Here is a 16,151-nt window from a genome sequence, read left to right on the forward strand (position 1 = left end):
AGTAATAAATCGGGCATTTTGGGCTACTTTTTGTTTTATTAATGACAACACACAACGTAAATATAAAATATGCGACATCTATGCGTCTTGAAGGCCTACATCCTGACCAACCAGAAAAACCCCAGACTGCTATGAAGTATCTGAATCCTATATGACTCCTAACAGGCTCAAAAATAGCCTTCTGCACCAAACAGAATATAACCTAGAGTTAAATATAAACCTAGATGCTACAAAATCAATAGGAAACCTATCTCTCTATTCTAAAAATGCAGCAACTAAAATGTATTCTTTACGAAGGAAATCAGAGTTTCTGACGAGCGAGCTCTTTTAACGGTCTTCAAACACCTACTGTAACTCAAATCCTTTCTTAAAACTGATGGGAACAAAGCCCTTCTGCCTACACTGTCTCTACTCTTCTCTCTGCTCCTTCCCTATATTTCTGTGTCCTCCCCCCTTCCTCTCCCTGTCTGGCACCCTGCCTGTTTTTATCCTTTGTTCCCCAACTGTTGATGACTCTCATTCACTGACCCTGAACTTAATTAACCAAGTTAAACCAGAAGACTCCTTTGATCAGACCCTCTCCCACTCAGCAAACACCCCAGTTCCCTTTTTGCTTTAAAGCTCCTAAGAACTATAAAAGTTGTCACTAGCCAGGTATTAATTATTGTCTCTATATTCTTAAGACACCTCAACTGCCACTTCCAAAAACCATAACAACATACTGTTTAAAAACAATAAAATGTACTTTCATCTTACATCCATCCTGGAAATCATGGAAAAAATGATCATTGCATGTACTGTACCTCCCACTTTTGCACTATTTTATTTAATTTTCTTTCTTAAAAATAAATGGCAAAACAAGTAATTTGATAAATAAATCAAAAGATTAAATTCCTTTGTGGCCATCTTTGAATAACCCCCAAAGAATGTCACAAAATTAAGAGTTTAGCACTTTCTGCCTTTTCATGATACTACGATAGGGATAAATTAGCGTTCTTTTTAATACTTCCAGAAACACGAGAGACAAACTGAAATGGAGCACTTCAGCTAGCTCAACAGAACAGTTTTCAGCTAATTCTAGCAGAAGATTTAGTCATATAACCTACCTTGCATATCTCAGCTTTAGCATCCTGAAGAACATCTTGATAATGCCTGGCTGTTTTTGGATTCACTCCCTGTAGCTTGGCTGTAGGTAACAGTAATGCTTCCAGAGTCTTTTCTGGGTCACCAGCATTAAGGGCATCATTAATCTGACCAATAGCAATAATTCCTAAGGTAAAAGAAATCCAGTCATCAGAATATTGGTGAATCATCTCGCTGTATTGACAAAAATACTGTAAAACCACAGAGGCATTTATTACATTTCAATAATACGTAACTTGATTGGTGAACTGTAGCTCAGAAACAAAGGTATGTTTCTAGGAAATATCTCAATCACAGATGAGGTAAAGGATGACAGACAGCAAATCACAAACTGTTTTTCTCATGATCAAAGTTGCTTTCCAAAATTATTTAAGACATTTTTACTTTTAAAGCTGATTTTATTTATGCTGCTTATACTATTTATGCTACTGATACAGTATCTTCAAAAATAAAATCTAACATAAGATGGCATAGGGACACTTACTCTCATGCTCCTCTTGAACCTGAATATTGACCATGTCGATGCACTTCTGCACATCATTCCAAGTCAGGAACTCCTGTCCCTGGGAAGCTGCTTCAGCCTTGAGAGAGATCAGCGTATCAGCGTACCTGTCTCAGGAGAGCACGTCAATACAAAGAAGAGACTTAAATTACACATCAGTGAAGGGTGCATGAATACCAAACACACACACACAAATGGAAAAGCTCATTTTTGCAAATCCTTTTAAACTCCACTGTTATTAAGGAATGCACTAATTAATGTACTTGTACTGAACAATGAGAGTTTTAGCCAACATCACGGCCAGAAAAGTATACACAGCTTAATATCGCCACCTTCTGGTATACCTGAGCAATCACCAGCCAGTAAATAAAGAATATTGAGTTTCAGCTTTAACAAGCAAGTCTGCAAAACGTTTTAACCAAATAATATACATTCAGGGGTAAGGATATGTGTATGTTCCTAATGGTTCAAGCTGCAATGTTTTATTAAGAGAATACAAACTAATTCTTACTTTGTAATTTTCACCTAATTACAAGGAGTCCACTTCCCTGAGTTACAAGGAACTTTTCATAAAAGTATAAGTAATGCCAAACTGCATGTTATGTTGGTTTACACTATGCAAATGTAATGGGTTCAGAGCCACTGTTACACACAGACTGCGCCACACAGTCTCAAGAAGGGTGACCAAAAGAGGCCAGGAATGAAACTAAAGACGGTGAAACACACCTCTGCAGGTTTTCCTCATCCATATTGCTGAAGCCCATGGGGGACTCCCTCAGCTGATTAGTCACGGCCTGCGAGTCCTTGGTATCTAACACCTGGTTCAGGATGGCCACAGCCGACAGCATCTCTACAGCAACAGAGAGCTCCTCATGTCCCAGGACCACCTGCACAAAGGCAATTTTAAATGGCACAAGAATTAAGAAGGTAATAATATTCCTTGATGCCAAAATAACTGATGTGAAAAAAATGCCCCTCTATCCTGAAAGGAGAAGAAAATACAGTAAATCAGGAGGTAATAGCAAAAATAACATTTTGATTGTCAATCTTATAATGGACAAAAGAGTAATATAAATATTTTATATCTCATACAAAGGTCAAGGTGCTATAAACCTTCAGAAGCGATTTAATCCACATGTTCCTGTACTGTCTCTTGAGATCAGCAAAACTGACTGTACAAAAACACCCGAAATCAACTGGAAATAATAGTTGGAATGGTTTGCTGTTACATTTAATTTCTATTTATCTCTATTCTGTTTGATGTTGGAAAGGTTGAAACTAGTTCTTCCTAGTCAAGGCATAAATTGTTTTTATTTGAATGCTTTAACTACAATTCTATGCTGTACTCTGCATGCTTCCAAGTGCAGAGAATTACACTGAGACAAATTTGATGACTTTTTCTAAAAAAAAAACATCTGACTGATCTCATAGGGAAATTGTTTAATTTATAAAAAAAAATAAACTTTCGGAACCTGCAAGATGACAAGAAAGTCAAAGTTTTGGTGAGAGACCTTCATCAAAGCTCTGATGAAGGTCAGATTTTTTTTACAATAAAATGTGATTTATGCATCATGTATTGTGCAGCAGTTTCTTCTTTTTATGCTTGACTTTATGAAAACTGGACACATTGAAATTTGTGCAATTGTACGTCTTAACATTGAGTTCACCAAATATTTGTGTTATGTCAATTAGGATTTTATGTCAATTAGGATTTGCTGTATATAAGCAGTTGATGTGCAATAGTAAAGGATTGTTTCAGACTTTTTTTCCCCCAACAAGGACACATGCAGGGGGTATAGATATGGCCATTATAGCCCAATCACTTCTGAATAGTTCATTCCCTCCCAGTGTAGAACTCCCTCGTCCTGGGTTTGAGCTTTCTGCAGTGTCTGTTAAAACCAAAGCTGTATCAGGTCATGGACCTTATAGCCACATGTTGATTATGCAAACAAAAACACTGCACTTTGGATTGCACAGGTACGGAGATGCTTACACCAGCGCTCTGTTTCTGCAGGGTAAAGAGCTCAGACTGGTAGAGGTCAGCTGCAGATTCGTACACAATGGGAAGCTGAGCCTCAGGGTTCATCAGCTCTCGCACAGTGTGGGCAGAGTTGCCTTCACGGATGGCAGCATTGATTGCAGCAACAGACTCCAGCTCTGTGAAGAGGCCAAACAAGTCGAACTCAAAACAAATGACCAAGCTAGCATTACCCAAAGGTCTCTTTTATACACGGCAAAATGGGTGTAGTTATTTGGCTAATGGCATCTTTGGTTGGCTTTTTGTTTTGTTTAACGCTGGATCGGAAGAGATTTATTTTTATTTCATGTTGTGACTGACAACTTTAGCTACCCTGTCCTAGTCAATGAATTTTGAAACAGGTTGGTTTGCTGCAATAAGGATCACATTACTTTATCTACAAAGGCATCAAAGTAAATCTTAATGAAGGCTGTTCTATTAAAAACATTCTGACAAGTATTGAAACAAAGATTTTGTTAAAACTATGAGATATCTGCAGTACAATATTTACAACATATTTTCCCAAAACAAGGACATAATATTTTGTATTGAACAACCACAACATCAGAATCACTAAATGTTCTGTTGCAATTGGAGCTTATAAAATAAAATAAAAATGAGGAAAAAAACATACAATTACAAAGCAGGCTCTTATTACATTTAACTTTCAGAAAGCCTTAATAAAAAATATATAAAATTGTGATCTCCTTTTCCTCAGCATAAACATCTGGTATTTCAAGGAATGTGGTCGGTGCCACCAGCCATGTCACCCTGCAACTTACAATTGGCAGCCCACTGAAGCTAAGCAGGTGTGAGCCTGGTCAGTACTTGGATAAGAGACCTCCTGGTAAAAACTAAAGTTGCTGCTGGAAGAGGTGTTAGTGAGGCCAGCAGGGGGCGCTCACCCTGCGGTCCATGTGTGTCCTAATGCCCCAGTATAGTGACGGGGACACTATACTGTAAACAAGCACCATCTTTCGGATGAGACGGAAAACCGAGGTCCTGACTCTCTGTGGTTATTAAAAATCCCAGGGTGTTTCTTGAAAAGAGTAGGGGTGTAACCCCGGCATCCTGGCCAAATTTCCTATTCCTCCTAATAATCCCCTTCTATGAATTGGCTACATTACTTTGCTCTCCTCCCCCCCTCCGACGGCAGGCGGAGCGACGCGCCGGTTGGAGTATTCTTGGTCGCATTTAATGGCAACGTCAGCTCAAAGATTTGGTTCAAACCACCAAATGGAGACGGGCGTTGCGGGATTAACGCTAGAATGAGAGATTTCAAGGAATGTGGTCCCAAGTAATTTTGTGATTTTTTTCAAAACATGTTGTATTATAATAGTTGCATATTCTTTAAATAACAACAATTCTAAGAAGCTGTTTGAATGTGGTGTTAAGATTAAAAAAAACACACAAACTCTACATACTTCGTTTATGAGCTTCAGCAAAATCATTGCAGGAGCTCACAATTTGCTGAATTTCGTCCTTTTCCAGCTGCACAGGGGCTCCTGCGCTCTGCACATAGAAGAAGAAACAAAGGTGTACATTTTGCTTTCTCCATTTTTAACTTAAGTAAAAATGTGACAACTGCAGAATCTCTTTATTTAGCTCAGAAAGCTAGCAGTTACTGTACAAGAACACAAAGGGGATGATGGTTTTGTGGTAAAGCTATATAGATAGACACTTATTCTGTATTCATCTTATTTGTGAGGCTTATCTGTATATTTTTTCGTGCATAAGTGTTTTTAGAGAAGGATAGGAGCAAAGCAGAGAAAAGTAAGAGAAGAAGAGCTTGAAAACCACTCGCACTGGAAAGAACATCTCCATAATTTGGCAAGTTTGTGTTAGACTGTGAAAAAAGATACAAACTTGTATGTGCACATTTATACAGTGCTGCTACAACAAGATACCAAAGCCGATCACATTATAAACTGCATTTGAGAGAATAATGCTGTCAATACCTGGCTGCCGTTTCAGGCTCTGCCACTTACCACAGATTTCTGGTCCTTGTAGGTGCAGAAGTGTTCTAGGTACCAGGATGAATTGCTAGTCAGGACTCCCAGCAACCCCAGAGCTGGAAGCTTAAGGCTTGTCAATAGGGCATCTTCATCCTTTCTGCTGACTGCTTCATTCACAGCAGTCACTGCTGCTTGTGCTGACAGCAAACCAAAAAAAGAGTGTTTCAGTGTTTGTGCCTTTTTGCATTTAACCCCCAAGACATGGTTGACCCATTCTTTTTCACAGGAAACACTTACTGTTCACAGCGTTAAGACAATTCTGGATCTCTAATTGGGTCAGCAACTCCTCGTAAACATCTCTTTCTTCAGATGAAACAGAAGAGCGCTAAGAAGAGATAAAACAAAGGAAAATAAACATTAACCTTTCCATAAAATCCTCAGTTTTGGTATTGTACAGTAGCTTAGTTATACTGGTTTTATCTAAGAATTTTTAGGCAACATACTGTATGGGGTAGAGGTTAGTTTTTCACTAAGTAATCACTGAGAGTTTTTATTCAGAAATCAATGGGTCAGCTAAATTTCTGCTGAAGCCTTATGACAGATGCTTAGAACAACAACTGTTCCCTCATAAAGTGAGTCAAATACTGAAGAGGAGTTTCTTTCCTGGACTTCTGCTTTGATGAGACAGCAGCCATTAGAATGGTCCTTAAATAACAAAGGAAAAACATACAGTACCAGTCATTCTGCATACATGTGCAGACCTGAATTAATTACATATATAGCACAGAAAAGGCTATTATAACCAAGGGCAAGCAAATTTCTATACACCATTTACTGACCAGTTTAACAGAATAATCTAAAGATAAATGTATATGAAGTTCACATTTAAAAAATGCAAACAAAAATTAGATCGTATTATTTCCAAGTTGAAATAATATACTGTATCATGTGCCCTTAGCCAGAAGTGATTAGACATGCATGCATTTTTTCCCCCTGAATTAAAGTCTGGAAAAATAAAAAATATATAATTTACCATGAAAAGCATGTTAACCAGTAAAGGTTATTACATTATAAGATATTACCACCTTCATAAACACAAGGCTGATGTATATATAGTACAACAAATTAATATTTATTTTATTACCAAAACTCATTTCACAACATATTATGTCATACACGCTAAGATAAGAGTACTGGACATATCACATATAATGAATGAAAAAGGTAAGTGAATTCCCAAAATATGATACATTAAATTCAATATAACCCTTGATAGGTTCCACACCCTGAGATAATGAGGTCCCCTTGTGCAGAAGTCGATTTAAAGTCCATTTGTACATACTGTACACTTCAGTTGAGTTAGTGGCTGCTCCAGTTTGTCACGTTTTTAGACTATTAAGGTCCAGCTCTATGTTTCCACTACTGAAACAGTTAAGCGGGCTTAAAAATAACTTTATGAACTGTAATAAGGGAATTATTTGCACAGTAAAAAATACCCTGCTTGCAGTGTTTTCCTCTTTGACCTTCTTGGATTGACTGAGCTTATCCTGGTATTCCCGAGCAAGATTTGTCTCAGTGTTTCTCAGCATTGCATTTGGGTTCATAAGGGCACTCAGGGTCTGCTCAGCAACTCCTTTGTCTATGGCTTCATTGATGGCAATAACAGCAGCGTGCACTGGAAAACAGGAAGCATTAGAAGCTAATTTCATGAAAATGTCAACGCCCAATTTTACAAAATCTTGCCAAAGGTTAAAGGAATTTTCATCTTGGGAAGACCCATCAATTTCTTCAACAATGTTATACAGAAAGTAGACAATCCTGACAAACGCAAAACTGCAGACTTCTGGGGAAAAAAACATTAGGAACTACTGTGGAAAATACGGAAATGTAAACTAATTTAGTTGTTTGAAATCCAGTTGTCAGTCTTTTCAAAACTATTTAGTAATGTGCAATAGAAATGAAACAGAATCCCATCCCCATTCCTCCAACCTCAAATATATTAAAATGTATTTACACGCAGCTTCATCCACAGAAAGCTCATTAGCAAGGATTCCTCCAATCTTACTGAACGCTGGCATCTGTATTCCATACTTCTCCAGTTCTTTCCGCATGTTACTGATCTCCTCCTCTGTGGATATCAATAAATACATACACAATGCAGGTCTCTGTGCTTTGTTATCGATGCACTGCAAATGCTACTGCATATTACTTATTACGCTTCAAAGTTCCAGCAATTTATACAAAAAAAGTCTTCAGTGCAGTTTAAACTCTGCCTGGATTTATTTGGTATTTATCCATTTTTGTGGGCAGTTTCTTTTAAAACAAGAAATAATGTTTTAGCATTGAAATAATAATTTAGGTTTTGAACTATCACTATCAAGTCAAGTGAAATGAAAAGGAGGTCTTTTTCATATTCTCAGGCAGACATTTATAATCAACAATTGGATAAGTACAAATCACAGATATGTGGACAGTACAGTTAAGTTTGCAAGTAGAGCTGGTACTACTGTAGGTCAAACCACAAGTAGTATTCAGTCTTACATATTACATTTTGACAAAGAAGGTTACAATATCTGTTTTAATTATTAAACTTAACAGACCACACAACACTTACTATTTGTATGTCAATTATCTTCGCTGTGCTTAAATGTTATTGTATGCTGGCTGTGCACAGAAAGTTCCTCAGATAACAGTTCTAAATGAGCAATGCTATTACATGACCAAACATGTGAGCACATTTTACCTGTGAAATCCACTTTTCCCAACAAGTCTTGGATCTGAGGAGCTATTCCCAGCTTGTAAAGGTATAAACTGAAACAAATCCAGAAGGAAAAGGTCACACATCCTAGACTTCAGAGATCCTTAATTCAGACATTCCCTGTCTTAAATTCAAAAGGAACATGACAGAGGATGCATAAACGTTTTGGTATTCATTGCAATTATCATGATGCTTCATCAAAATAAACGGTTTAAGGTATAATTTAAGGTATGTGTATCAAACTTATTTACTATGGCATCTTATTTTCTTCTAAAGACACTCCTGTCAACCTAGATCTCTGGAAACAATAGGGTCAAATATGGGATATGTTATTATGTAGAGGTAGAGAACCACAGAGAGCTGTGTATTCAAGACCAATACAGTAACATAACCAAGTGTGCCTGCATGGCATGCAGTTTGCAGGCAAAGACAAGCTGAGAACTGAACCACTTGGCAGGCCACATATTTGACACCCCTGCTTTAAGGAATGATTTAGAAGGACATGTTCTCAGATTATTATACAGTGTTCAACCTGCTCTTCCCTCCAAAAAATCCCACTCTCCCTTACATTATACATATGTATTGTACTATCTAACAATCAAACTCACTTAACATCTCTCAAACCTTTTCTTTTAAAAGCAATATAGAAATGGGATTGGTACATATGAGCAAGCAAAGAATGTGTGAATAGACAAGCTGAGGACTGGACCCGTCTCATTACAACTGCAACGTTACTGTATTCACAGTATCTTAGCTCTATAGAACTAAGGTTTGGGAGGGCAAAGGCCTCAGTCACACCCAACTAGGTACAAATATGATTAACAAACACTTCTTCCCCAAGCTTGTCACTGTGCACTCCTCCCTTCAATCAGTCATCTCCTGACAGACACAGCCTTGGCTCATTCCCCCCAGCAGGGTGCTGTGATTGCCGCAGCCTCCTGAACGCGCTGTTGTTCCAGTTCTGCATGCTGCTGAACATCTCATATGGCTCATCCACTGAACCACTCAATATCATGGGATTGAATGAGGATTAGGGCGCATTATTAAAGCACTGCTTTCTTTTTCACATGCAGTCTCTAGATTTTGCTTTGTAACTGCACTGTATCAGCTGAAAGAAAAATGTTGCATTTTGTATTTTGCAATCGTTAGGTTTTTAGTCTCTCTGTTTTATTTTGTGGGGAGCTCTATTCAATATTTTAGTCTCACAGATTGCATGTGGAACTAATCTTAAGAATAAGGACAGATTCCAACTGCAATAGGAATTAGGACAATAACAAAGGCTTCAATTTGGTCACCACACTTGCCTTTTTTACTTTAAGACTTAGACTTATCTACCAGTAGGTGGCATTATTTACTCACTACTACTCAGAAACAATAGCTTTAAAAACAGCAAAACCACAATTATAACTCGGAGGTCCTGCTTATAACTTGGAGCAAGTAAGTGGAAACTACATTAACATTTCATGGTAATGTCTGTCAGCAGGTCTAAATTATTAAAGGGGTGGCTGCCTCTGGTCTCTGTTCAGTACCAGGCACTGGCTAGCAGGGTGGAGAAGTACCTTCAACCTGGCATTAAAGAAGAAAGCACTAGAACACTGACGCTTACCCTCAGCTCTGGCTGCTGTGGAGGGCAAGAGCTTAATCACTTAATTGTAAACAATCCTCAGCCATAATGAGCAAATGACTGACTGCACAGGGTTTAATGAAGATAAATTTACTTCTCTGACCCAGCTAAAAATAAAAAAAACATCAGAAAAACTCTCCCACACAAACCTTTCAGCACCTTTGGGAAGAGGGCAACAAAGACAACGTGATGTTTGTTTTATTTTTCATTTTCTACCATATGGTCGTCTTTGTTATTTTGTTCTATGCTCGTCTTTTCTTAGGTACTACAAGTTAAAAGACAGTATAGATGCTATTGTTGCATCTACAATGGTACTGTAATCAGATGACAGTTGCTTTCCTGAGACTGCCTGGTCTTCTGAGTGATCTATTTTCGGAAAACGGTGTAGTGAAAAGTTTGTCATGCGCGCATGGGGAGTGCTGCTCAAGGGGAAGGAAATGTCCTATCCAAAGCTCACAAAGTTCAGAAACACATTTAAAATTAGGTAGAAGAGCTTTGTTTCACATTCAGAAGGGTGGGGGGGATGGGCACAGTACAAACTGTAGTAAGAAATTCTAAATAAAAATAAGCTCTTGTGAAAAGTGACAGATATCCATCACCGAAAACCACATCATGACTGAGTAGAAACCGCATGCATTATGTCAAAGTGCAGCATTTCAAGTTTATTTTAAAATTCTTATAAATGCCTAAACATCTTACTTTGTTAAACTTTAAACAATGTGTTTTGTGGTAGTTTTAATCATTAAAACCATCCTTTTTTAAATTCTTATATTTCATAAAATACATTATAAGAATACAGTATAATAAGATGCTGAAAGTTGTGCATTATAACTTAAAATACTGCTACTATTTGCAAAAGCCTCTTTAGTACTAAAACTGTCAAAGTTGTGCTGTATCTATATGAAGTATGCCTTTAAAGATAAAGCTGATAGTGATAAATTCTAAATATTTTAAGCTATTTTGTGATAAATTATACATAGGGGATTTACTGTACCCATTCCAGACTATGACTATACTATGTTTCCCACTGAAGGTTAACACAAGTAAAATAATAATAATAAAATGTGATCTGATATCAATAGGTCATTAGATTCAGAATAGCTCTGTTTTGACCACAGCTGCTTTCAAAGTGAGGGCTTTTATATTAGTGTAAATTTCAATGTAATAATGTATTAAAAAAGGCTAGCCTGTGCATGCATTCACTTTCAACATACAGTGGCTGGAATATACTCAGAAAAGTCAACTAGGAAATACAAAAATCTTACATCTTACATCGTACTTGTGTTTTTTTTTTCCTTTTATTTTGAATCCCAGGAAGGTCTCTTAGTACTTTTCAAAAAGGTCAGAGAAAATCAAAACAAAATACTTGTTTCTGTGTTTAAAATAATGTTTTCCTTTCACATTTACATTCTTGACCTGCACAAAGACATTAACTGTGATTATGCTTGCAGCTCTGTTAAAATAAAAAGGCATATCTATCGATTCATGCCTCAGCTTGAGATCTATGTACACGGTGTTACACAAGCAGAACACTTTTCAATGAGGTCCTGCAGTTCTCATTTGACGCTTTTTTAAATGTGTCTGTTTGAAATGAAAGTAATAATACGGTTTAGTATCTTGCAAGTGCTTGCATTTGTGAAAAATATTATCTTTCAATTTGTGGTTTAAACCACTTTGATTACATGAGAGCAAAACGCCGCTTTCTGCTCAGTGTCAGCGCTGCTTAATTGGAGATGCCACACCCTACCTAGACCAACCGAGCTGACTCGGGAGATGTCCAAGCAAAAGGCAAAATACTGACAGCTGTAGTTAGCACCAAAAACAAGATGTTACAAGAACTAAGGAAACAATAGATGTCAGGAACTGAAACAAGAGTGACATAGTGAAGACCTCAGAAATCAACATGAGCAATGTACACCATCATGAACTGCTTTTCATCTCAAGCAAACATTTAAAATTCAGTTTATAAGATACCAGCTTCCGCACTGGGGTCAGACACAGCTGATGACATTTTATTTTTTTCACTGTCTACCGGTTTGGTATGTACATTAGAAGAGAAGTTGTCAAATAATGTCTAGTTTTTACCAATAGAAAAACATTAGGTAAGACTGTGAACTGCATTAAAAGACCTCTGTCTCCGTCTGGATTTCTTTATGATAACAGATGACACACAAAGTAGCCATTTGGCTTCTCCTAAGACGGTTGTAAACCGCTGATGTTACTTAACAGAATGGGAGACAAAACCCTCCAGATTTAACTTTGTGATAAAAAGGCAAAAGGAAAAGGTATCCGTTGTCAGGAAGTGACTTAGAGCAGACAGGAAGTGGCTTACCAGTACGGCTGGGCTAAAGATCTACAGTATGCCCATCGTTATTACCAAAAGAGGGGGAAAAACAATATGAAAGATTCTTTGATGAAAAGTAAAGTTTATTAGAGGTGTATGAATGATCTGCCTATTTTCATACCTTGCATACCTTGGATTAAGAATCATCATACAACACTACATTTTAAACGTTCTGTACTGAGAAGCATTAAAAAGCAAAAAATTTGTATCCTTTGTTGCATTTTGTTTATGCCTCTCGGCACATAAAATACTGAAAACATATTTTTTTCCATTTATAAATGTAAATGACCTTATAGCACGAGATATTAAATGTAAACATAATAACAAAAATGAAGTCTCACAATAAAAGTCTCCTTTAATATTACAAGATTACTACATTATTGTCTAGATTGTCAAGCAATTTTATACAACTATGTAACTCTGCATGAATACAAGGAACTCCTATTTACCAGGTTTAGCAAACTCTAAAGAATAGGGCTTATCCCTACAAATTAAAGAAAGATGCAATGCATTTGCAAGTTTGTCATGACAGAACTTGTAAAAGCTGTTAAAATGTGTAAGATTAATTGTCTCATATTTTATACAGACAACAAAATGCTGAGAACAACTGACTGAAGTTGTTCTGTTCTTTGTTCCAGGTAATGAATGAAGTCCCAGTATAAAATAATGATACATTTTAAGTGACCAAGTAATTTCAAAATGGTTTAGCAACTGCTGTAATTTTGAAAAGAAAGGCTACTATTAGACTGTGATGTTTCTCTTACCTTAATGCATGTATACAATAAATCACCCGGGGCATATTCTTTCTATCATAAACATCTGTTGTCTCAGGATAAAAGATCTGAAAAGAACAAGAACAAGACTCAACAAGAATGTTTTGTGTCGCTTTTTTAGAGCATGCAATCTTCTGGTAGTTAATAATCTTAATAGCATACTGACAGATTATTTTTGAGAATAAAATGTAGGGGACTATATAACACCCAACTTTTAATCAACATATGTCTGTGGCATTTTAGAGATGTGGTGCATAAAATCATTATCCAATGGCAAAGTACATTCTAAACAGCAGGCTGGATTGGCTTACTGTACATTTGTGTTTTGAGTAACACTGGATATCCCAAATGAATCATAAAAGTAATAATTTCCAACAGTTAAAGGACACACTGCATTTGTACATTGAATATACTGCTATTTAGGCATACTTTAAAACTGCCTTGAAACAAATGAACAAAAACTCTAACTTTTAATATTAATATATTAGTTGATATTAAGAGATTCCAATCATTTCTTACATAAGATAAAATACCAATCATGATATTTATCGTATTAACAAAACTCACAAATTCATGTCTGTAATCAACCTGTGCTCATTAGACAAAAGAGGTCCAGAGTTTTAAAACTGCCTTTCCTCCTTTTCTCAATCTAAAATTTTATACAAATTATTTGTAAAATAAAGCCCCGCAGCTGCAGCTTTTCAATATGTCAGCAGAACCAGTACATTTTTTTCCCCACTAAATCGTGAGAACAGGATTCAAACCAGGAGTCTCTACAACCACACACTTAACACACACATCGCTTAGCTATAAAACATGGTGTCATATTTACGTTTACCAGACACCAGGTTAACGAATACCAGGCCCCGCTTACAACATGATCCTGTCATAATGTAAATTTGGGCATTATTTATTTTATATATAGTTCTTAAAACCTGCATTCCATTTGGTTTTTGTATCAGCAAAAGACCAATTTTCCATTTGTCAGCTAAACACTAACATACTGCTTCTGGCTGAAGGAAGTGCTGATGTGGGACATGGTTATCAACATGCCAGTGTCACATGTGAATGTCAAAGCTGATGTACAGATTAAACAAACTGATGGTGGTTTTTGAAACAAATTAAGCTCATATTGATGCATATTACCCAATATATGAAATGCAGTCCCACTTGGTTTTAGAATTCGTCTAATCTTTTCTCTTTCTTAATCCTCCTCCTCCATCATATTTTCTATTCCTATGGAAGCCATAGGATTTACCATTAAAGAAAATGACAATGAACTTTTTCAGAGTGGGTAGCTGCATCAGTGTGCAAAATGCTAAGGAACAATTACTGGATATATTAATCTGCATTGAAAAAACATAGAAACATTGTGGTTGTGAAGCCTTCTTCATGTGTATCAATGAATGGTTTTATTTATTAAATATAGTGAAAGATTAAACTCTCTCTTGAAGGTTGGTTGAAGTACTGGACTGAAGGCAATTTCAGTGATAAGGCGGAGTGAATTCTTGAATTTGGCTCAGTTCACAAACAAGATCCTTACCTTAGGCAACCCTATTGACTCCATAGCTCTCAGCCATTGAACAGTGTTGTCTGTATGTCGAAAATGAAGTCCAGATCGCTGCAACAAGAGAAAAAAAAGATTTATCCAGCACTCAGTCTTTCAAAACACATCTTAATTTTCTTCAAATTAGATGTGAATTTTGGAAAGTCATATAAAGTTCAGAATTTTTGTATGCGTCAGGGGTAAAGAAGATACTGTATAACAATATAGTTCATGCAAAGCTCAGTTGACAGCACACTGCAGTTACATTCACTGAACATATTCCCTTTAAGCAGGAAGTACAAAGAGATGAAGATGTGCTTAAAAAGCGTTCACACACAGCAACAATATCTCAAGCTAAGAGAGTCAATGAGCAGTCTAAAAGACCAGCTCTAAATATCATAACTTGTAATACTCTCTTTGGTACTGAAAAAGCAAGAATGATGTGAGGAGCTACAGCTTTCTACAGGCCAAAGCTCCAGCAACGTGGGCCAACTCAAGGACTGAACACTAACAGCCATTGGTGAAGACTAATGAGACCAACAATAAATTTAGGGTAAGGGAGCTATATTTTTATATTTCAAGGAACATTTCCTTTTAACACCCAGGCAGACCATCTCTGTTTTTCTGGTTTAAAGAATTGGTTCTCTCAGCTAAACATCACTTTTAGAAATGATTTTTGTTCTATACAAGGGACTGGAGAAGGCCTTGACCACGGACTGGTTCCAGACTCCTGGGTCTTTGTGAAGAATATCAAAGTGTCATTAAAGTGCCAGAAACAAAGAAACCGTGTGGTCATACAGTCACAATCAGTCCGGACTGTATGGTGCGTAATTAACTTTAACTTACCCCCCCATTTGTACAATTGTATATATTAATGTGGGATATCATAATCTGTATTTACCAGATGCATCATACTAGATCTGCAGCCATATATAAACTCGAAATTGGAAGAAGTACAAGTGCGTATGTTTAGAAACATAATCATACAGGTTTTGGATATTAATTGTTATTGGGCTCATCTTAATTTTTGATCCTTCATGACTAATTTGAATACACTGAAATGACTTTGGAAGCTGTAACCATACATTCCAGCTGGCTGTGATTTTTCTAGCACATTCCTGATTGATTACCAACATTAATAAACATAATGAATTTACCTAAGTTGCATTTGTTCAACAAAATGTAAGTGTACCTGCTAAAAAAATGTAACTACCTGAAAACATTGTGAATATCAAGTTTCTTTTGACTCAAATATTACACATTTGATTCAGTACTTTTACAGTATTTTCAAGCTGATATCCTTGATCCTTGACAGTTTTTGAGTGAGAATCTGAGAGTCTGGTGTCATTACTGCTGTTCTGTTTAACAAGAGGAATGGCTAATTTGTCGCCTGTGTCAACTGTCTAAAGGAAATAGGATGTCTATAACAGAGTTGGAGTTAAGCACAGCACTTCCTTTGCTGAGAGTATGCAGCGTGGGGTTACTAAAA

At 36.7% G+C, this 16,151-nt stretch overlaps 1 protein-coding gene across 1 annotated transcript in view; it reads right to left on the reverse strand.

The window, feature by feature from the left end:
* iqgap2 (IQ motif containing GTPase activating protein 2) overlaps positions 1–16,151 on the reverse strand; it is a 114,025-nt gene that overhangs the window by 49,740 nt on the left and 48,134 nt on the right. Inside the window, exons 4-15 of the mRNA XM_088629641.1 lie at positions 14,660–14,737; positions 13,108–13,184; positions 8,361–8,428; positions 7,632–7,745; positions 7,114–7,292; positions 5,915–6,002; positions 5,651–5,814; positions 5,087–5,174; positions 3,639–3,802; positions 2,372–2,532; positions 1,628–1,752; positions 1,107–1,270 (exon numbers count right to left, since the gene is read on the reverse strand). Coding sequence (XP_088485767.1) covers positions 1,107–1,270; positions 1,628–1,752; positions 2,372–2,532; positions 3,639–3,802; positions 5,087–5,174; positions 5,651–5,814; positions 5,915–6,002; positions 7,114–7,292; positions 7,632–7,745; positions 8,361–8,428; positions 13,108–13,184; positions 14,660–14,737 — 1,470 coding nt within the window. The remainder of the gene's footprint in view (positions 1–1,106; positions 1,271–1,627; positions 1,753–2,371; positions 2,533–3,638; positions 3,803–5,086; positions 5,175–5,650; positions 5,815–5,914; positions 6,003–7,113; positions 7,293–7,631; positions 7,746–8,360; positions 8,429–13,107; positions 13,185–14,659; positions 14,738–16,151) is intronic.

The sequence above is a fragment of the Lepisosteus platostomus genome, chromosome 4 (genome assembly GCF_059453375.1).
Source record: "Lepisosteus platostomus isolate fLepPlt1 chromosome 4, fLepPlt1.hap1, whole genome shotgun sequence".
Classification (NCBI taxonomy): Eukaryota; Metazoa; Chordata; class Actinopteri; order Semionotiformes; family Lepisosteidae; genus Lepisosteus; species Lepisosteus platostomus.